Here is a 23385-nt window from a genome sequence, read left to right on the forward strand (position 1 = left end):
AAAATGTCCATCCTGCAGGAAATTGTTTCAAAATTTGTTTTTAATCTGACGTAGAACAAAAAAGTTAAAATTTCTCAATTTTTTGCAGAACAAATTCTGAAACAAATCCTTTTGTTAAATAAAAGATATATTATAAACTTTTTTTGTCCAGCTGTGCTGGAAGAAGGACATGAGACACTGAATGTGGTTTAATTAGGCTGCAATTTTATTCCTAAACATCAGAGAATACAGGGCTTTTCCTGCACAGGTATGAACCTAAACAGTCTCCCCTCTCTTCCCGTTACCTGGAGGGGGGATGGGCCAGTATCCTCAGACTCATCCGGGCTGAAGCTGCAACAGCAAGTCACTCTTCGGCTATCTAGTCCTTAAAGGGGCCATACACCTTTTCCTACAAGCCACACAACAGCCCGCACTGCTTAATGTGGGGCCAGGTCATTATATTATAATAATTTTAACATAATATAAAAGTCAAAATGAAATGGAACACTGCCATTACTAAAATGAAGAAAGGAAGTCAAAATGCTTCATTGAAACTTTTCCATCAAAAATTTCACTGAAATAGGTTTCTGTGAAACGTTGCAATTTTAGCAAAACTGCATTTTCTGATGAAAATCTGTTGTGTAGAAAATATTTCAACCGCTATTTAGTACTAAAAGTTCAGTAGGAAATTCTATGGGAACTTCCACAGTTTAACAGGAAAAGGCCTTATTCCTTAGCTCCACTTTCCCTGCCTACCCTAGTCCTCCCTCAAAACACACAGAGCCCCAAGCACAAAAATTTCACACAAGTGCTTTTCTATGTAGGCTTAGTACAACAGTGCCAAGGCTTCTTTTGGCCCGTTAAGTGCTTATATGCCTAATTTCATTGGTACTTTCCATGCAACCAGTGGCGGATTAGCCATTGGGCCAATGGGGTCCGTGCCCAGGGGCCCCAGCCAATTGGGACACCTCCCCACTATGACCCACTCCGCCCACCCAGCGCTCCTGCCGGGAAGCGGGGTCAGGGCGTGGGGGATTGCCCCTCTCCCCTCACCCGGCGCTCCTCCTGTCTCAGGAGATAGTCCGTGGCATATCAGGAATTAACTACCTCACTTTCCATTCCAAGTGCAAAACATATTTCAACCTTGCCTTCACTGGTAAAGGCTCATACAGCATATTTAAAAAGAAGGGGGGAATGACTAAGTTGGCTGCCTGATACCTCAGCTGAGGGGACAGTGGAATAAGTGCATTGGAGGTCAGTGGTTAACATCCCCCTCAAAGCAAACAACAGTACAGCATGTCAGAAGATTTATACCTCAAGAAAAATATACCTAAAAAAAAAAGTTGCTGCTTAAGGAGGCTTCTCTGCCAGTAAAAGCACTGGGCACTGCGGCAGCAATTCGGCGGGAAGTCCTTCGCTCCCAGGCCGAGTGAGGGACTGTCCGCCGAATTGCCGCCGAATACCTGGACGTGCTGCCCGTCTCCGGAGTGGCCGCCCCAACCACCTGCTTGACAAGCTGGTGCCTGGAGCCAGCCCTGTGTGTAAGCTTGAAAGCTTCCCTCTCTCTCACCAACAGAAGTTGGTCCAATAAAGATATAACCTCACCTACCTGGGACCAACATGGCTACAACACTGCCTACTCTTCCAGTGTTTGTCTATGCGCACACGCACACCAAAAGCTTCTGGGTGGATTCTCATACTTTTTTCCCCCTTAGGTCGGAGCTTATCCTTACAGTTATGTTAAATGAAGGCTGTGTTCACACATAGTGGTCTCCACGAGGTTTTAACTCAACCCATAACAAGATTTCACCCAGTTGATAATGTTAACATAAAATAAATTTTACACTCTCCAAAAATTTGTACCCACCCTTTGTCAAGGCTGTGTGACCAGATTGCTTCTAAGATTGGGACAAACCTCTGAAGGGCTCTCAGTTGGGTCTAAGGTAACAGAAGGTCTTTAGAGCTGTCTCCCTTTTCCGCATAGGCACCATCTACAACAGACTTAGAGCTTGTCTAGATGGCGCTGGCAAAGCACATTATAAGGGTGTGATTTGTAGAGCGCTCTCACATGCTGCACTCTAACTGCCCTTTGTAGACCCTGCTGGCAGAAACTAAAAAGTGGTTAACGTGACAGAAAACAAAGGGGATTGTAGTAGCTTTTATTTATTAAATATAATTCATTGTTTCTCATCTGTTGACAACAAAATAAAATATTTTCAAAGAGAAAACTCAGACCTGTGAGTGAAATTTTTAGGCTAGGATTCAGGTCCCATGCTCAGTCCAGCCTATCTTAGATGCCCAAGATTTCTTCCTGAGTAGGCAGATGGCAGGTACACTGTGAAGTCATCCTGCCCAGCCACTGAAAGAGCTGTAGCATGTGTAACTCCCTCAGCCAAGCCAAAAATGGGCCTTCTGAGCTCCCATGGAAGCCACATAAAACCTTCCATGGAAGAAAGAATGGTCACTTTGACACAGACCCAGGAGTCAGAAGCTCCTGGTGGGTTAAGCCCTTCTGTCTCTCAAATCTTTAGGCCAAAATTTCCTAATGTGAATGCCTAAAGTTAGGTACATAAATCCATATTTATGCACTTATTAGGTATCTGAGGGCTTATCTACATGGCATGGCAAAGCATGCTAATGTGTTGCACTCTGTCCCTTGTAGGCCCTCTTAGCATGCTCTAAAAGGTACCTAGTTCATGTTAATGTAGTCTTGTTTCAAACCCCAATCTACCACCACCACTTCAGTCATGCCTAGGTTAAGGTTTAGCCAGGTTACACTAATCCATGATCCAATCTTAACTAGACACTGGTGCTGAACCACATTGTGTGACTCGGGGTGGGGTTATCTACATGGCACTGGCAAAGCACGCTAGAGGGGTGTTTGTAAAGCTCTAATGTGTTATGCTCGAACTGTTCTGCTGGAGAGTCCTAAAAGGTACCTAGTTCACATGAACATAGTCCTGTAGGCAACCATATTATAGCAGTAACTGGTAGGACTACAGGAACGTGAATTAGGTACCTTTTAGTTCACATCGGCAGGGTCTACATGAGGGCAGTTAGAATACAGCACTACAAGTCACACCCCTCTAATGTGCTTTGCTGGTACTTTGTAGACAAGCCCTTACTCAACACTAGCAGTTGAGTCACCGGTGACAATTCGAACAATTGTCCTGTGTCAGGCCTACCTTCCCTCAGGGAGACTCTGGCATGCAAGAGACTGAAGGTTTCACTGGCCCTAGCCAGCCAGGCCTCTCTTACAGGCAGAACTGGAGAGAGATGTGGTCTCCATCCCAGTTCGCCCCCAGCTCAGCTCTTTCCTTTTAAGCCCTCCAATTCTGATTAAGCCCACAGTAACTTGTTAAATGTTTCCTGGACATTGTGGGGTTGTATACTGCCCTTTTTCTTTTGTGACAGAATGAGAGAAATGTAGTTAGTAACTTTCCATTGCAAATCACATGCAAATAATTCAGATTTTAACCCACATAATGAACCAAAGTTTTGATGACTAGGAAAGCTACAGAATACATATGGCTGCCCTATTGTTATCAGAAAGACTTTCCTAACATTTCTTAGAAATTGATCCACTCTCCAATGAAACTAGTACTTTCAACTTACCCATTACTGTTCTATGTAGAAAGCTAAATTTAATTAAATAATAGCTTCTGGACAAAGAAATGTCTATATCTGACATGATGGGAAAAACAGTTGGGTAGAAAGTTGTCCCAAAAGAATGTGCTTTAATTTAGAATAGGACCACCAACTCCAGTTTGTAGCATGATCAAAGAATAGGTTGTTTGGTTGGTTTTGTTTGTTTGTTTGTTTTTTTAAGATAATGCTTCACTGGTATCTTACACCAGTCAAGTTACAAATAGACAAAGAAATTGAGTGAGGACAATTTTTAGAGAAAATGTGGTGAAAAATTATTTTATGCATATATGGTGGACATGTCCAAGGATGAAATTCATAATCAGATATTACAAATTTTTAGATATTTATTACCAAATAATCTTTCGGTAATGTTCCTAGAGCTTCCCAATAGAAATTGTTTCACACAGATAAATTAGTAGCCACTAGATAAGGAGTTCCAAAACTCTAGTATGTGAGCATGACTTTTCCATCAATTCACGTCACAACAATTTTTTTGGAAGGAGGCGATACATGAATCACAGTTTGGGAAATGCAGCACTAGACTACTGGCAGCATCTTGTTGATGAGTATTGAAGAATGAAAAAAAACCAGGTGCAGTATAAGAACTTCATCGGAATCCTCTATGCACACACTGTCAAAACTCTTATCCAAGGCCCAGTTATTTCATGCTGTAAATACTGTGCAATCTCCTCCTCTCAGGGGCTTGATGCCTGCAACTTCAATCCCCTCAATCCCAAAGCAGTTGATGAGATTACCTTCTTGTCTTGCTTCTTGGACTACTACATCACTCCCCTTTAAATCCCTCCATTGGCTTGCCCTCTTCTATCACAAACACAATCTTCTTATCCTTACTTTGAAAGTCCTCCGCAATTGAGCCACAGCCTACTTATCTTACCCCGTTTGCCTCCTGGTTTGGTCTTTCAATGAAAATCTCTATCGCCCACTTCTCTGACAAACGTTTTCTCCCATGTGGCCCCTCAGAAGCGGGGAAAAGCTCCTAGTCTAAATCCATAAAGCCACCACCTAATATTCCTTCAAGACCAACCTCAAAACCCAGTTTCACTGTGATGCATTCAAAGGAGTACAACCTGATTACTGCTAGGCAGGTGGTGAGTTCTGAGCACTGCTATTAAATGGCTAGGAAATGTGCACATCCTATTACACTTGTTACCCTCGGTTCCCTTGTTTGTCTCATCCACTTGTTAAGTCTCGTCTTTCAGGTGTCTGCTACTGTGTGCCATGAAATTTCACAGGAATCCTAGCTGCTGGAGCCAGGGCTTTATACATTTTCTCTCTTAGAAGTGCAAAAAATTTTATTTTCCTTTTGGATTTTCTTTTTTCAAAAACTGAGTTTGTACTACTGGGAATTGACAGACCTGAAGACTGAAGTTGTCTCTTTCCCCACAAAATTGGAGCCTCACGGGCAATGGCTCTGTAACTTTCCTCATGCTGTCCCACAAATGCACCTCATTCCTGACCTGCAGGTCCACATACACCTCCACCTCAATATAACGCTGTCCTCGGGAGCCAAAAAATCTTACCGCGTTATAGGTGAAACTGCGTTAAATCGAACTTGCTTTGATCCACCAGAGTGCGCAGCCCCACCCCCCCGGAGCGCAGCTTTACTGCGTTATATCGGGTCGCGTTATATTGGGGTAGAGGTGTATAAGGTAAGTGTTTCTATCAGCAATCATGTTCAGCCTCTAATCTCTGTCAAGGCTCCAGTTTAGACATTTGTTATTTTATGGAACAGGAAAACTGAAATCACAAACATTTTCCTAGCCCAAACATCTGTTGAATGATTCTGTAACAACTAAAGAGCCCAGTTAAATTTGAAACAGTGACCTAGAATTGAAAGGGTTTCATTATTCCATTGTTCATCCAGTCCCTCTCAAATAAACAAATCTGAACACAGTAGAACATAGTTTAAATACATTTTCTTTTCACTAACAGAATAAATGTACATGGCTTGCTCATTCTGAAGATCCATTATCACAACTCCTGAAAATCACCATATGAACATTCACGGGGTCTACTCCATTTTTAAATCTGCTCGTAATTTACATAATGCAAACATTTCACTGTATTTTATCTGATCCTGACATGCAATATTCCTAATAAATTATTTACTGTAGACACTAGAATGTAAACAATTAATTCTAAAGCACTGAGGGCCTTAAAAACTTTTTTTTTAATTTTAGAAACTATGATGAAAGGCGATCTTAGAGACCGCCCTCCTCCCGCCCCCCAAAGCCAGGTCAAAGGAACAGAGGTCAGACAGAAGAAGCTATTTTTTTTACAAATGTAGCAAAAATAAGCTAAAATTATAACAAAAGTTCTGTTCTATTTGAGGTTCTACATTTGTGTGCAGAATGTGTTCGCAAATACTTGTGCACAAAAAAAATTAGCAATTACCCTCAGAACACTAATTTGCACTTGGGCACACGAATAGCTTTAGCACACGTGAACTCTATTTTGTGGGATTGGGTAATCATGCTCGCTCGATATTGCCCACTAGATTTTCGCTTACTTTGGGCAAAAACCTTGAATTCAATGGAAGCTTTGTCATTGGTTTCAATGAGAGAAAGACTGGGGCTTAAAAGGAAGCTACAACATTTTGGTCCACTGTAGCATTTCCCACAGTGCAGGGCATGGAAGCAATGCAAGGTCCCTTAATGCTGCCCTGCTAACATGCGGGGAAGAAGGGGGTGCATCAGATTTCATTTTCCTGAAAGGAGGTTTAGGCAGGGGGGCTCAGCTTTCAAAAAGTTTGGGGAATACTTGCTTAGCGTACAAACAACTACAGCAGGTGAAACTATCAAATGCTAAGTTTTCTGTAATGTAAATTATTTCCATATGGATTTGTGATCCCAGAAGCAAAAAATCCCTGTCCTTTAAACACTAATGTTAGAAGGATACAAGAAGTATTGATTTTTTTAAAAATAAGTTACAGTTCAGTATACAAAGCAAAAAACTATACAGCCATATTGCTACATAAAGCACAGAATTAATGGTCTCCTGTTTATTTAATGAAATATAGAAATAGTCAATGTATTAATTGCAAGGTATTAAAAGAAAGCTTATCTCTTTAAAAGTGGATAGCAACATCTCTTAAATTCAGTGTACTAGTCTACCCAGGGTGCACACAAAAAGGAAACTAATAGGCTAGGGATTCAATAATCTGCCTATGTTTTTTTAAATAAGGTATTCATTATCTATTTGTTTAGTAGTAATACAATAGGTTGTTTATTTTCTATTACTGCTGCTGTAATACATGCAGAAGTTTCTTTCTTCTACACCAAAATTAAATTACTATGAATTTTATGTTGCTTAAAACAATGGCTGATCACATAAAATCAATACAATTCAGTGGCTTCAGATAGGTGTCAAAACATTTCTAGCCTGAGCTAAATCAAATGATAAAACTGGAATGGAAACTGAGGTATGGGAACAGATTAAAGTGGGTTGGACAGATTGTTGGCAGTCACTCATGCCCTGAAGATAAAAGTTTATCTGGCTGTATGCGCAAAACTTCACTCTAGTCATTTGTCATTCTCTGTAGTAATATATTTCCAAAGCTTTTTAGTTTCAAGACAGGTAGGTTTTATAATGCATTGTTTCCAAACACAGTAGAAAATTCCAGAACATGTGAAAAAAGTAACTGTTACAGCCTTATTATTCTCTAGTAGTCTGTCTTACAAAAAGATAGGTGACATGTAAGGTGCACAACTGAATTTCAAAGTGATACTACTTTTTTCAGTTTTATTACAAAAAATCAAAGTTACAAATTAAGCCTTTGTGCAAAAAGAAAATAAATGTTGGTCTTCAGTTAATTATAATTTTTAGCTGCCCAGAACAAATGAGTATTATGCATTAATTGTCACCTGTACTACCCTATTATTTACTAATAGTGAGTTTCTGGTTTCCTGCTATAGCATGTTAATGTTCATGATCCCTCTCTTGTATTTTTGCATAAAAACAGTTGCAGGTTGGTAATTTTTACCCAGTAAAATAGAATACTTGCTAAAAATGTACAGGCATGCTGTTTTATTTTTATGATAAATTGATATAAATAGCTCAGATTCACTACTACTACTGTAATGCTGAGCAGTACATTTATTATTCTAGTATGATGAATTAGTAACTTTTAAAAAAAAAACATCTGTAGTATTGACTGAGTAATACAAATACAAAATTAATCAAATAGCAGCATGAAAAGCCTTTTTAACATACTGCATGCAATTCAATTCTCCGAACTCTAGGAAACCTAGAATTAGGGACTACACCTTCAGAAGCTCCTGATGGTCATCTCAGCAGTGAAAAACTGTTCTATATCTCCATGCCAACTCTCTGATTGCAGAAAACCGAACACCCTTGCCCCACTACCTGCTCCACCCGAGGCCCCACCCCTGCTTGCTCCATTCCCCCTCCCCCCATCGCTTGCTTTCCCCCACCCTTGCTCATTTTCACCAAGCTGGTACAGGGGGGATGAGGGCTCCAGCTGGGAGTTTGGGGTCTGGGGTGGGTCCAGGGATGAGGCGTTTGGAGTGCAGGAGGGGGCACTGGGCTGGGGGTGGAGCCGAGGGGTTCGGAGTGTGGGAGGGGGCTCCGGGCTGGGGGGTTCAGGGTTCCAGCTGGGGTTGCAGACTGTGGCTGGGGCCAGGGATATGGGGTTTGGGATGCAGGAGGGGGCTCCGGGCTAGGTCCGAGGTGTTCAGAGTGCAGGAGGGGGCTCAGGGCTGGGGGAGGCAGTTGGGCTGCAGAAGGGGCTCAGGGGAGGGGGTTCAGGGCAGGCTCCGGGTGGCTCTTACCTGAGGCGGCTCCTGGAAGCGGCAACATGTCCTCTGACTCCTAGGTTTAGGCGGCAGCCAGGAAGGCTCCGCATGAGGCCCTCGCCTGGAGGCACCGCCCCCTGCAGCTCCCATTGGCCGCAGTTAAATAAATAAAATAAAAAAATAAAATAATTGGCCGCAGTTCCCAGCCAATGGGAGCTACAGAGCCAGCTCTCAGGATGGGGGCAGCGTGTGGAGCCACCCTGGCTGCCCCTGCACCTCGGGGCTACAGGGACACGTCGCCGCTTCTGGGAGCCGCAGGGAGCCTGCCTTAGGCCAGCTGTGCCGCCGAACAGACTTTTAAAGGCCCAGTCAACGGTGCTGACCAGAGCCACCAGGGTCCCTTTTCGACTGGTTGTTCTGATAAAAAAAAAAAAACAGACGCCTCCACCCTAGATCTAAACATGGGAGGAATGGGTATTAGTCCCTGCCTGGACAGCTGGTGGTATGGAGCTAGAGGGCGGATTCTGAGGGGGGGGGGAAAAGAACCTAAGAGTAAGGGTATATCTACACAGAAGCTGGGAGGGTTCTTCCCAGCATGGGTAGACAGAATAGTTCTGCTAGAGCAGGTATGCTAAAAATACCAATGTGGCCCCAGTGGCATGGATGGCAGCTCAGGCAAGCCATCCAAGTAAAATTCTACCCGACCCATTCAGTATGTACTCTGATGGCTAGCCCAAGTCTTTATACTGTATTGCTGGATCAAAATCTGGCCTTTCCTCACTTAAACCAATAAAGTCATTGAGTATCATATTGTTATGTTGGAGTGATGCAGCCCTATACAAACAGTGATATCTCTCAACTTGAATTCACATTTTGCAAAAACTCTTGGAAATTGCCATTTAATAGCTCCAGTAATTACATCTCTGATTATTCACCATAACACTCAAACAATTTTCTCCATACGTACTTGCTTATTTTACCACATAGAAAAGCACACTATTGCATTACTGTATTCATTTCGTTTCTTGGTTTTTTGTGTTCTTTCCTCTTCTTGTGGCATTTTAAATTACCCACTTATAGGAAAACACATTTGTTTCCCAAGGGTTAGAATTTGTGCCATTACTTAAAAATTTCTAGAGTAATCAGTGGGCACTTGTTTAATTTACAAAGACAATTAACACTTCATTTTTATAGCACCACACTTAGGAAAGAAAATAAAAATTGGGACTTAAGTATAGTCAGTAACTAAGGCCTAAAAGTGTTATTTAAACAGTGCCATTTGTGCCACTATAGATAAGGCTGTGTCGGTGTTTCCATTACTAAACATTTTTCAACACTATTTATTTTTTGCAACCAAATTACAATGTCCTCCTGGCTAAAACTTGGTGCACAAGTACTTAAAATAGGAAAACATTTTTACAATTGGGCTAACTCTATTTTAATAGTTTCAATTATTTTCACACGGTTACCTGTGTATTAACTTTCTCATCTCCCATCGTTCAATAATTCAGACAGAATAAATTTGGCCATATGGGAAGGAGAATAAACTACCAGTATAAGCACATTTATTCTGGTGTACCTGCATCTACACTCAGGGCTGTGCCATATGACTATGCTCATAAAAAAAATTACACCTTCAATTGACACATACTGCAACAAAAAATTGTGCTTAAACTAGGCCTTAAAGAAACCATCGGTCAAAGTTCCTGTTATTTGTTGTGTGGGATTCATACTCCATTCTCTCTTGCTCTGTTTCTCATATGCTAGGCAGATTCGAATCACAAAACCTAACTAGAAATTCCAGTCTTAGACACTCTAACCTTACCTTTGTTGGGGCTCTGAAAACTTATCAACAGCTGTTTGTTAACTCAAATTTTTAGTGTAATCCAAATAGAATTTATTTCCACAGATATGCATAGCATGAGGCTTCAGATTAGAGAAAAAGGCAGCAATACAAAAGGCTCATTAAAATGACATTCAAATTAACTTTAAGAATAAAAGAAGGGAATAAATAAAAAAACATGTCAGACAACTTTACATAAGGATGCATTTTAGGATAAAGGATAACATAATTCAACAATCCTCCTAGCAGAGATAATGACAACTAAATAGACTGTTTTCCCCAAAAGCAGGTGAAGGAGAGCTTACCCTGCTGTTTCAAATGACCATGTGTTGATGGGGTAGAACAAAACACTTATGAGGAAGCATAGACTTAAAAGCTTCATACTGAAGTTCCAGGGATCTAATCTACTTGGATGATACAAACTCCTCCCCTGATGGATATAACAAGAGACACGTGAACTCATAATATCTTAATCTTCAGACTTCTCAACACCTTCCAAAATGAGTTCTGGTATCTAATTAATGGAACTGTCATCTGTGGACAAACTCTTATTGGAACCAAAACTTTACACTATTTCCAGCTCTTGGTGTAGGTCTGCATTTGGTATCCTTTCTTCTCTGATAGACAATCCACCAGCCCACGGAAGAAACTTTCCTTTAGGAACTAGTGGCCTTCACTCCCAGAATGTGACACGGAGTCATTGTGCATGTGCAAAGGTAATTGGTCCTAAATGGAGAACAAATCATTGGCAGCCAATTCTGCCCAACACCTAGGCTCCGGAGATCCAAGAACCAAGGTCAATAGAGGCAGAAGATAGCCATCAAAAATATTTCCACTCTGTCCTGTCAAATTTCACAGATTATTCTGGATATCAGGAAGGGGTAGAACAATATAAACCAGCTCTTCTTCCCAATGAATCAGAAAAGCATCTGTCTCTATGACTAATTGGTTGAACCGCTGGGAGAAAAACAGGAGGTGCTAACCAAGATTAGCTCTTATTTTTTTAATGATTTCCTTCCATAGAACCACACTGTAGGGATTATATGACAAATCATGAGGCCACAGAATTTTTCACAGCAGTTGGTGGGCATATGTAGTTCTCTTCAGCTCTACATTCCATGGACCAATGGTATAGATACCCCACACCACATCTAGCAATCCCTCAGTTCCTTTCTAACTCCAGAAGCTCTATTTAGAACAAATTAGATGGGAGAGTCAATGTGGCTCTGTGGATGGATTCAGAGAATGAGAATTACTGCACCCATTAGTAACCCTTTTTTCAACATTACATTCTTACAATGGAGTAGAGCAATGGGAAGGCAGACTCGCTAGTAGCGACCTGCCTTAGGAGGTGGACCAAGTAGCCATGCTAGTTCAACAATGACTAAAACATCATTAAGGCAAAAGAATAATTCACAAATGTGTGCAGAACTCCAAATAGAGCCTTGTAGATTTCAGATAAAAGTTCCCTGAGGATAAATTCCTCTGAAGCTACAATCTCTCCTGACAGAGTGAGCTTTAAGACTTTCAGGCGCAGCTTCATAACATGACTAGCTATAGTCTTATCAACCTAGTTGAGAACACCTGATCCTTAGATTTTCCTCCAAAGGCTACAGTCTGTACAACTTTCTAAATAGCTTAGCCCTATCTAAACAGTAGTTACTAGCTCTTTTGACATCCATATTGGGAAACTTTCCCAAAAATTGTAGAAATCCTGGGATGGTTCAGTACCTGAGTGATTCTAGCTCCTTCTTTTCGATTCCCAGGCTGATAGTTTTACCAGCACAAACATCACAGTGACAGTTATCAGTACCAAATCCTAAGCTACAAAAGCACCAGATTTTGTCACAGCACCAGGCCATCTCAGAATGCCTTTCTGTGTTGACAGTTTGAGAGAAGATCTAGCTACAGCTGTATAAGGTCTGAGAATCAGAACCTGCAGTTATCTCAACAACAGTGGCCCATTGCTTTACAATCTTCTTTACCGTCCTCACTATCAGTAAAGTAGTAAGAAAGATAAAAGAGAGGCCATGGAGCCACAGCTAACAAAGGGTGCAACAGCCCTCACTGTGGAATCTCTCCTAGCAAAGCATCTTTTGGTTTTCTATTTGGACCAGGCTGAAAGCAGGTGCAAGCAATGGGTTCTACGCTTGATTTATAATGCTCTGAATGGTTGACTGGTATAGACTCCATTCACTCAGGTCTATCTTTTCTTTGCCTTTAGCATGTAGAGGTGTGATCATGGTTACTTCCCTGAGCAGAGCCAAAGATCATGCCTTTCTGCACTTACAGCAAGGTATTTTTAATAAGAACCAGAAAATTCTTCTTAAGATTCATCTGCTGGGACTGAAAGCAACTACCCTGATGTTTGTAGCTTTAGCCTGGCTACAGTCCTCAGTCTCCAACTTGTGCCACACCCACTGGGTCTCAGTGGACACTTTATGTGTTCCCCACACATGAAGACTGATACCCATTGTGATGACCATCCTCTCTGGACCTTGGGTAAGAGCTGAAAAATCTTTGGTTCACTCACTCAGAAATGTTAGTACAGGCTCTGGGGCCAAGATCTTTATATGGTTCATTGCTATCGCAGATTGGAAGAGGAGCAGAAATTTTTGCAGGATCTTCATATGAAAAAGTGACCCCACTAAAGTGTATTTGCAGATGAGTCCTGCTTGCCCAAAAGCTAACTCAATGATTTTAGCATAGAGAAGGAAGTGTTGATACTTGACATTTCAGACACTTTTCTGCTATTTTTCAGAGATAAAGACACTGGGCTTTGTCCAGAACTCTCCATAGATGTTGGAGTCCTTGGAATAGGCTTTAGTTGGCTCTTCCCATTTTTCACTAGAAAGCCATGCAATGGTGGTTGGTAGGCCTGCACAGTTTTGACCTGTGTTGGAGACAAATTCATCAGGGCACTCCCTCCAAAGTTTCCTTGCTGGTCCCCGGAAGCTGTGGGAATGGAAGTTCCATGCTTGAGAGAGGAGGGCATTGAGAAACAACTTTTCCCAGTTCCAAACCATGAGTACCTGGCCTAGTCTCAGCTACAGGAAAGCTCCCCTAACTTTCTCCATTGGCTCACCACAGACCATGCCTACATGCTGACTGAGAGCTGAGCTTCCCATTAGACTATTCACCAGTCTTACACATCAGCTGAGAGAGAAGCTTTGCCACAATCTTCTCAACCAGTTGGGACCTTGACTGCACACTTGCCTTCAGGAGATTGCTTGGTGAAGGGTCAAGATATGGGCACAAATCTTGCTCTCCTGCTTCCCCTTGCTGTCCGCCTGCCATTTCTGAGATGGTTGTGGGTAGGAATATGGTTTTGCCTTACAAAAACTTTCCTCAGAAACTCTAATGAAGATTCTTAACGAAGTTGAGGAATTTCAGTTAAAAAAAGCCATAAATATCCTGTGAAAGGATCTGCTACAAAGGGAGAACTGGAGCATACGATCTGTTCAGGTTTCAAGGCAAAAAAATGTGGCTGCTTTTCCTGTGGAGCAGTCCCAAGTCTAGAGTCAGAACCAAATATCTGGTCTGTCTCCAGTTACTAGGGAGAAGAGAAACAACTTTAAAGACGGTCAGAAAAGAAGTGGACAGAGAACACCATTCACTGGATTTTCTTTCTTCATAATTTTTTTTTGGCACTTAGGTATCAGAAATCAGATGAATTGTTTTAGTTCTGACCCACAGAGAGTTATAGCCATGCATAAAAATCACCAAAGGATAGTTTATGTTGTTAAGCTGAATCACAACCATCTGTTAATTTGTTACACTTAAAATGCAACTTCTATTTTATAGAACTCTTAAGAGAAGCTGGATTTCCTAGGATTTATTTGTACAAGGAGGATCGGGGGAGTGCACACTCCACTGGTACCCATCTCTACAAGGATACCACATATATATGAAAAAATCAGAATAGCTTAAGATTCTATTTTGTAAATTACACTGTTATAATTCAAACTGCTTTATTTATTATTATTTATTTCTTAAACATAAGGGACACTACAGTGTTTTCCTTCAAAAAATATAGTTAGGATAAATAGAGAAAAGAAACAAATGAACAATTTTAGCCCCAAAAAGAAGATTTTTGTGAAGATATAAAAGAGTCTACCAACTCTTTGCCTTAACTATGGTGTTCTAACTACTACAAAGCTATAAAAAGTAAACTGTTTTATAGTACAGAAGATGAATTACATATAAAACATCAAAATATGTTAAAACTAAAATGTTTTAACAAAGTATTTAAAGTGCCAACAATAAATTAAACCATCAATCATTCAAAACACCAACATGCAGGAAAACCAATTATAGATTTATAAGTGTTTATTCCTTATTCAAAAAGCAATTACTGCCATATGTTTGAAGTTCAGATTTTTTTTAAAAAGTGTAACACCAATATAACTGGTTTATCTGTTGCATGTTTACACAAAAATCTGTCTCCAAATGACATTAACAATAACTTAATTTTCATTCTGTAATAGGAATTTTTTAAGTTTATTTTCCTCCAATAAAGAAATTCACTGGAGTTTTTATTGAACTCACTTCTTCTTATACTATACTGAACACTTTTTAATTAGTGAACAACTTTATCGAAATGATCACCAGCACCTGCTCATTCTTGACTACAGAAGTTACATGTGAATTTACTGCTTTACCATATTGCATTAAAAGACTGGTTTTGTCAAAATGGTATTGTGTGGGGACTCACAAAGCTAAGGAATACTGATCAGTGACATGGAGGTTAATTGTTTTCCTTCTTGAAAAGTGTTCCCTACCAACATTTAGGAGAGGGGACAGTAGTCTAGTGACTGGAGCACAAGACAAGGAAGAAATGGTTACTTACTTTACAGTAACTCTGGTTCTTTGAGATGTGTTGTCCCTGCACGTTTCCACTGACACTGCATATGCTCCCTGTGCAGTCAAGTTTAGATTCTTTTCTTCAGCAGTATCCATTGGGGGATTGGGGGTCATGTGCCCTGAAAATGTCCTCATGCCTCTGAGGTCATAAAGGGACTACAACAGCTCTTCAGTTGCTTCACTGATACAGAATTCAGGTGTTTTTTAAGACTGTAATAATGGGGATGTTGGATGGGTCATAGAATGTTTATGAACAACACATCTTGAAGAAACAAAATTACTGTAGAGTAAATAACTATTTCTTCTCTGAGTGCTTGTCCATATAAATTCCACTGATGGGGATTCTCAAGCTGTGATCTGGTCTTATGAAGCTGAGCGCAGAGTCTAACTAAATACTGACTTTAAGATAACCCTGTCAAAATGACCATCAGATCATGATACTTCTACAATGGAATAAAGCTGTATGAAGTTATGTATTGAACTCCACATAGCTGCCCTATGATGGGCACAAACCTCAAAGAAGCTACCAAGGCTGCCTGAGCCCTCATGTAGCGGGCTGTGACTCTTTCTGGAGGGTCTAAGGTTGGCTAATTCTTAACATAGTCTGATACAGTTAGCAATCCATTAAAAAAGTCTTTGGGTAGAAATTTGTTGATGCTTCATCTTTTCTCCATAAACTACTAATAATCTAGGGTATACTCTGAATGGTCCATTCCTGTTTAGATAGAATGATAGCAGCATATGCATGTCTAAAGCTTGTGGCTTAGCTTCCCCTTTATTACAGTGTGGCCGGAAAAGAAACAGAGAGGTGAATCACCTGATTAAGATAGAAATCCACAGCTATTCTGAGCAGAAACTTGGAATGAGTTCTCAACATTACCCTCTCTTTGTAGGATATACTATAAGATGGCCTTGCCATAAAGATCTGAACTTCCCAGCCTTCTAACAGATCTAATTGCAACCAAAAACACTGTTTTAATGGACCAGTGAAAAAGAGGGCTACTGGCTCAAAGAGGATCCATCAATCCCAACAAAAAATGTTTAGATCCCAAGAAGGTGTAGGCTGTCTGATGGGGGTGATAAGCAATCCAGCTACTGGGGAATGAGAGAAAACAGAGACCCTGAATTGGAAGGAAGCCTAAGTGGATTCATGGCCATTCCAGATGTCTAATGATAATAGGCAAACCACAGCATGTCTGGGATCTGCAACTGTTATATAAATTAGCCCAGATTGTAACCTTTTCCCACTTGGTAGCACTGGTGGCGTCCTTTCTGATATTTATATGGATATTTTGGATGTATGATTAGCAACTTCTCTGTAACAGTGACAACCATCCAGCATCCATGGTGTATGAAACAGGAAAGTCAGATGTAGATAATTTTGCCTTTCTTCTGCGATATCTAGTCCAGCTGGAGAGGCAGCTGGACTATTAGGTGAACTTAGAGGTTCTTCAGGTCCAAAAAACAGAACTTCCTTGGCCAGTCTAGACCCAGCATCATCATCTTTGCTGAAACATGTCTGAACTTTCTGATTACTCTTGTGATTATAGGAATTGAAAGATAAGTGTACATGAGACCAGGTGACAAGGGGATCAGGAACACATCTTCTAGAGACCCTTGATTCTAACTCCCTCTGGAATCATAGGACTGGAAGGGACCTCGAGAGGTCATGTAGTCCAGTCTCCTCCACTCATGGAGCAGAAGTTTAACCATTTCTTCTTTGACATTTCAAAGACACCTATGGACAGTTGTCCCCAACTAGTAAATATTTCTTCAGTGATGGCATCCTTCACTGATCGTTTGATTGCTTGCAAATTGTCTCCTGAGATGATCAGCCAAAACATTCTGTAGGTATTGTAACTGGAGAGCAACTAGATTTATGTTGTGACTGATACATCAGTTCCACAGCTACATAGTTTCCAGAGAAAGGGGAATAGATCTCACTCCTTCATATCGATGTAAAACATGGCTATGGTATTGTCTGTCAAGATCTGAATTGATGATCTCCTGAGAATTGTTCTCAACTTGAGAATGTGTAAGTGTAATAGCTGGGCCTCTAGATGAAACCAGAGGCCTTGAGTCTATAAATGGTCCACATGAGCTCCCTAACTCATGCTGTTACGAGAGTCATGGATGGTAATGGTAGAGAAAGGCACTCCCGTGCAAATGTTTTCTAGATCCTTCCACCAATATAAAGATGAACAGACTTCTAGGAGTACCTATACATTCTTCTCTAGATGGTTTACTGATGTACTTACTTCAACCACCAATGCACGCAATGAAGGCATGCATGGGAAGAAAAGCTAAAGGAAAAAGGAGTTCAGGAAATCTGACAGTTTCTCAAAGAAACATGTTAAAGGTACAACAGCCATCTTTAATGAAATATAGAAAGAATATAATGGTAATATAGCTCCAACAGGAGCAATTCAATTACCTGAAAATCAAAAGGGAATCCTACAAAAAGTGGAAATATGGAAAAATTGTAAGGAAGGAATAGAATAGCGCAAGCATGTAAGGACAACATTAGCAAGGCTAAGACACAAACTGAGTTACACCTACCCATGGACATAAAAGGCAATAAGAAGAGGTTCTATAAATACATTGGGAGCAAGAGAAAGACTAAATAAAGTGTAGATCCTCTATTTAGTGAGGAAGGAGAACTAATAATGGGCAACATCAAAAAGGCCAAGTGTTTAATGCCTATTTTGCTGTAGTCTTCACTTATGGTTAATGGTGACCAGACAATCAACACAATTCATATTAACAATAAGCGCAAAGAAACATAAGCCTGAATAGGGAAAGAACAAGTTAAAGAATATTTAAGTAAGTTTCATGTATTCAAGTGGGCAGGGTCTGATGAAATTCATCCCAAAATACTTAAACTAGCTGATGCAATCTCAGAACCATAAGCAATTATCTTCAAGAACTCTGAGGATGGATGAGGTCCCAGAGAACAGAAGAAGGGCAAACACTGTACCTATCTTTAAAAAGGGGAACAAAGAGAACCCAGGGAATGATAGACCAGTAAGCAAACTGTGATAACTGGAAAGATACTGGAACAAATTAAACAATTAATTTGTAAGCACCTGGAGAATAACAAGGTTATAAGGAATAGCCAGCATGGATTTCTCAAGAACTAATCATGCCAAACCAACTAATTTCCTTCTTTGGAAAGGGTTACTGGCCTAGTGGGTAAGGAGAAACAGCAGACATGATACATCTCGATTTTAGTAAAGTTTTTGACAGTCCTCCTTCCCCCCAATGATATTTTCATAAACAAACCAGGGACCTCTCATTTAGGTGAAATTACTGTCAGGTAGATGCACAACTGGTTGAAAGACCATACTCAGGATAGCAACCCATGGTTTGTGTCAAACCAGGAGGGCTTATCTAGATAAGCAGGGGTCAGTCCTGGGTCCAATAATATTCAATACTGCTATTAATGGTTTATATGGAGAGTATGCTTATAAAATTTGTAAATACCGAGCTGGGAGGGATTGGAAGCACTTTGCAGGATGGGTTTAGAATTCAAAATGATCTTGACAAATTGGAGAATTGGTCTGAAATCAACAGATAACATTCAATGAAGACAAGTGTAAAGTATTTCTCTTAGGAAGGAAAAATCAAATGCACAGCTACAAAATGGGGAATAACTGGCGAGGGATAAGTAGCACTGCTGTAAAGACTCTGGGGATTATAGAGGATCAGAAATTGAATAGGGGTCAACAATGTGATTCAATTGTGAAAAAGACTAATATCATTCTGGGAGTATTAACAGGAATGTTGTATGTAAGACATAGGAAGTAACTTTCCCAGTCTACTCAGCATGGGTGAGGCCTCAGCTGGAGTACTGCGTGCAATCCTGGGCACCACGCTTTAGGATCGATGTGGACAAACTGGAAGAACCCAGAGGAGACCATCAAAAATGATAAAAGCGTTAGAAAACCTGACCTATGAGGAAAGGTTTAAAAAACTGAGCATGTTTAGTCTTGAGAAAAGAAGACTGATGGGGGAACCTGATACCCATCTTCAAATATATTAAGGGCTGCTATAAAGAGGTCAGTGTTCAATTGTTCTCCATGTCCAGTGAAGGTAAAACGAGAAATTACTGGTTCAATCTGAAGCAAGAGAGATTTAGGTTAGATAATAGGAAAATCTTTCTAACTATAAGGATAGTTAAGCTCTGAAATAGACTTCCTTCTTAAAATGGGGATAAATACTACTTATTTATTTCACAGGTATGTTGTCAGAACTACAGCTGGTAAATTTTAAAATTTTCTACTGGAAATTGCTATTTTGTCGAAACCAAAACTTCTTGTGGCAATGTGTGAATTTAAAAAAAAATCATTCCAGAAAAAAAACGTATTGATAAGATTGAAACATTCCACTTCAACATTTTTGAAGTGAAACATTTTTACTTTCTTTCAAAATTTTGTATAGTACAAGAATTTTAAATGTTGAAACAGGCAAAACATTTTGATTCAGTGAAAACAATTTTTTTCCAAAAGCAGCAAAGAGTCCTGTGGCACCTTATAGACTAACAGACGTATAGGAGCATGAGCTTTCGTGGGTGAATACCCACTTCTTCGGATGCATGCAATTTTTTTCCAGAAATTCATTTAGCAGGAAGTTTAGAAATTCTCTCTTTTTATTCTGATTTGGAACAAAACCAATTTTGAAATCATGGAGTTGCCCACAAAGTAGAAATGCCAGTTCCCACATAGCTCTAATCACAGCAGATTAATGTTAGCACAGTATAAGACATTCTATACAGTAAGTGCTAAGAAGCAGTAACTGTTCTAAGTAAGCTGTTCACAGCCTTCCTAAATCTTCATTTAGAAGTCAATTTTAAAAATTATATAAACCATTAGAATCACATATTACTGTTACATATTGAATAGAATGCAATGACATCAGTGAACTGGTAATGATATAGTAAAAACCATGCAACTGTACTTATTTCCATTTTATTTGCAATATATTCAGATAAAAGGTCATATAAAATATATACCTTATACATACTGTCATATTCTACCAAACAGTTATTCATATCTTTAATCCAAATACACAAAATAGTCTCAGTCTGCCTTTGCTTCAATACCTGGGTTAAGTATTTGAGTACTAGATATAAGAGATGTATGTATAATAAATCAACACATTCAGTCAAGGGAGCATATTTTAGAAGTGTCATGCACTGTAGTTTATAATATGGATTCCTGATCTGCTCAGATTTGTTATGGTCCATAAATGTCACACAGCTCACAAAACGATGCTTATACACTATTATCAATGGTCCATCTGCTACCATAGACCTTTATAACCATTCTAAATCAAAACACCAAGCACACAAACAAAAAATTCCCTGCACCCACAAAGCTCCAACATAACCAATATGATTAAAGTATTTAAACATACCAGTTTTCTCTGAAGTTCTGAGAAATACCATGTCAGATGGGATTCGTTGATTCTGGGGAAAAAGCATATTTATATTTGTAAGAAAAAAAATCATTCCAATCAAATGTCCAGTAAGATCAGCAACTAAGGGTCATACTTGGATTGAAACGCAATTAAAATAGGATTTATCAAAGTACTTTAATTCAGCATTTGCAATTCAGAAATCAATATTTTGGAAAAATTATAGAATAAAACAGTTAAGCCTTTCAGATCCTCCCTATAAGTGAATCTCTTAAATGCCTGAAGAATTTTAATAAGGAGTATCTTCTTAACTGCCGTTTTCAGTCAGAAAAAATACAATTATGTAATGTTGAAGGAACAACTAAAATCTTCAAAAGAAAACAATTCTAGTGGGTCAAATCCTCACCCTTTACTTGTTTTGTATGGGGAGAGGATAGTAGATCCCATGGTGCAAGTTGAAGTATCTATCTTGGTACTTATATGGACCACATCACTAGAGCATGCCTCTTGAGTATTTCTGGATTTGTTTTCACAACTTAGAGAGGCAGGCCAGGACTATTATCCCATTTTAGAGATGAGGGAATTTCTGTCCCTGCCTCTCCCCCTTCTCCCCCCCCCCCCAAAAAAAAGAGAGAGAAGAGAAAGAGGAGATGTATTTCCTTTTTCTTATGAAAAGCCACACCTATCTCCTGCATACAGAAAGGCTGTCCCAAACATTCATGGGTTTCAAAAAAAACAAACTGTCCTTTACTCAACTGTCAATCTCCCACTCCCCCACCATTTAAAAAAAAAAAAAACCACACCACACATCTTCCACAATAGAGTTATGCAGTATGTCAGTACATAAATCTGCAGCACACTGGCATTCATTTGATCTCTTTCTCTCCAAATTCTCAAACAAACACCGTAAGGGATACTGGACTGGACTGCAAAGGAATGATGAATAAGGGCTTCTGGGAGTAGCAGGAAGAGAGAAAGAACACAGTATTGCATAATTTTGAGTTCCCTACTGCATAATTTAGGTCTGAAGTGACAACTCAATCCTAAAGCAGCACAAATAAAAAAATATTTTCTTTCTGTTCACAGGCCACCTTTACCTACTATGGGGATTTCTATGCCTCATAGACTCATTGACTTTCAGGTCAGAAGGGCCCCATCATGATCATGTAGTCTGAACTCCTGCACATTGCAGGCCACAGAACCTCACCTACCCACTCCTGTAATAGACTCCTAACCTCTGGCTGAGTTGCTGAAGTCATCAAATCACAGTTTGAGGTTTAATCAAATGCTGATTTTAGATAGATAGATAGATAGATAGATAGATTCAATTCATATGCCACTGGCAAACTACACAGTACATTTCTTAGTACATTTTGTATTCTTCCATACACTCCCTCTGAAAAAAAACAACACTCACACTCAGGGTATGTCTACACTACCCACCAGATCGGCGGGTGGGGATCGATTTATCGCATCTAGATACATCGACCCCCAAGTGCTCTCCCGTTGACTCCTGTACTCCACTGCCATGAGAGGCGCAGGCAGAGTCGACGGGGGAGTGGCAGCAGTCGACTCACCACGGTGAAGACAACACGGTAAGTCGATCTAAGTACGTCGACTTCAGCTACGTGAATAACGTAGCTGAAGTTCCATAACTTAGATCGATCCCCCACCCAGTGTAGACCAGGCCTCAGTCTTAAAGAGTAATTCTCACATAGCTTTCCCCGGGAAAGCTGAAAGCTGCGGAGAAAGAACACAAGTGACATGCTAATTACATTTCTTGATGCAATTCTGGAAGATGCATACATGCCACGGTGATGGGCCTGAGTAGAATTTTGCCGTTTTTAAACTTGAGTAAATTTAGGACTCCTATAAGGTGATGGGCTAAATGTACTGTCTTGAGCACGCATAGTGCCTGAAGACACTTAGCGAGTTTTTCCACACAGCTTTCACAGATAATGATTCATTGACTATATGGCCAGAAGAGTCCACTGTGATCATCTAGTCTGACCTGTATAACACAAGCCATAGACTTCCCTGAATTAATTCCTGTTTGAACTAGAGCATTTATTTTAGGGAAAATATCCAAAAGTGATTTAATAAATGCCAGTAATGGTGAATCCACCACAATCCTTGATAAGTTTGTTCCAGTGTGGACTGATTTAAATCAAAGCAAATTAAATCATTGACTTTAATCAGGATTTAAATCAGCAAGCCGGAAACCTTGATTTAAATAATTGAAGTAATTAAATTAAATTAAATTTAAATAATTAAATGTTTTGCATTTGTACTTTTTAGTTCTTTTTGTAAGAAAAGACTGAGTTTCATTGTTGGTAACAATTACAATATGTTGATTTTCAGCTAAATATTGCCTTTACACTAAATATGGTGCTTTTTACTAATCAGGAGCATACATTACATCTATACACAATTAAGCAATTATATACCTTAGCTTACACTTATTCAGATTTTTAATTTTTACATTTTTATTAGGTCAGAAAATGGTGAATGATGCATTTCTTATTTACTAAATGATTAAGTTTTTTTACTTGTGATATGTGTCAAGCTCTATTTGGATGGAAATTCAAATCAATTAAAAATGCATAAAAACAGCATTTTGATTTTTTGTATTAAATAAATCTATTTTAAATGTGCTGGATACATAAGAAAAAAACCATCAAAACTTGCTTTGCATTTAAAACTAACTGATTTATTAAATTAAGGAAGTATTATCTAAAGTTAGTAAACTGCCCTGAATGTTTCTGGTCCCCGTGTCTCAAGATTTTAGAACTAGTAGATCTCATCCTCAAACTTATTTTTTATTCACGCACTGGAAGAGAGAAAACAAGCTTTCCTGCTTTT

At 39.7% G+C, this 23385-nt stretch overlaps 1 protein-coding gene across 1 annotated transcript in view; it reads right to left on the reverse strand.

Annotated features, from left to right (window-relative positions):
* ATP9B (ATPase phospholipid transporting 9B (putative)) overlaps positions 1 to 23385 on the reverse strand; it is a 280545-nt gene that overhangs the window by 179863 nt on the left and 77297 nt on the right. Inside the window, exon 7 of the mRNA XM_024206823.2 lies at positions 20524 to 20575. Within this exon, the coding sequence (XP_024062591.1) occupies positions 20524 to 20575 (52 nt within the window). The remainder of the gene's footprint in view (positions 1 to 20523; positions 20576 to 23385) is intronic.

This window comes from Terrapene carolina, unplaced genomic scaffold (genome assembly GCF_002925995.2).
Source record: "Terrapene carolina triunguis isolate 2854851 unplaced genomic scaffold, T_m_triunguis-2.0 Scaffold58, whole genome shotgun sequence".
NCBI lineage: Eukaryota > Metazoa > Chordata > Testudines > Emydidae > Terrapene > Terrapene triunguis.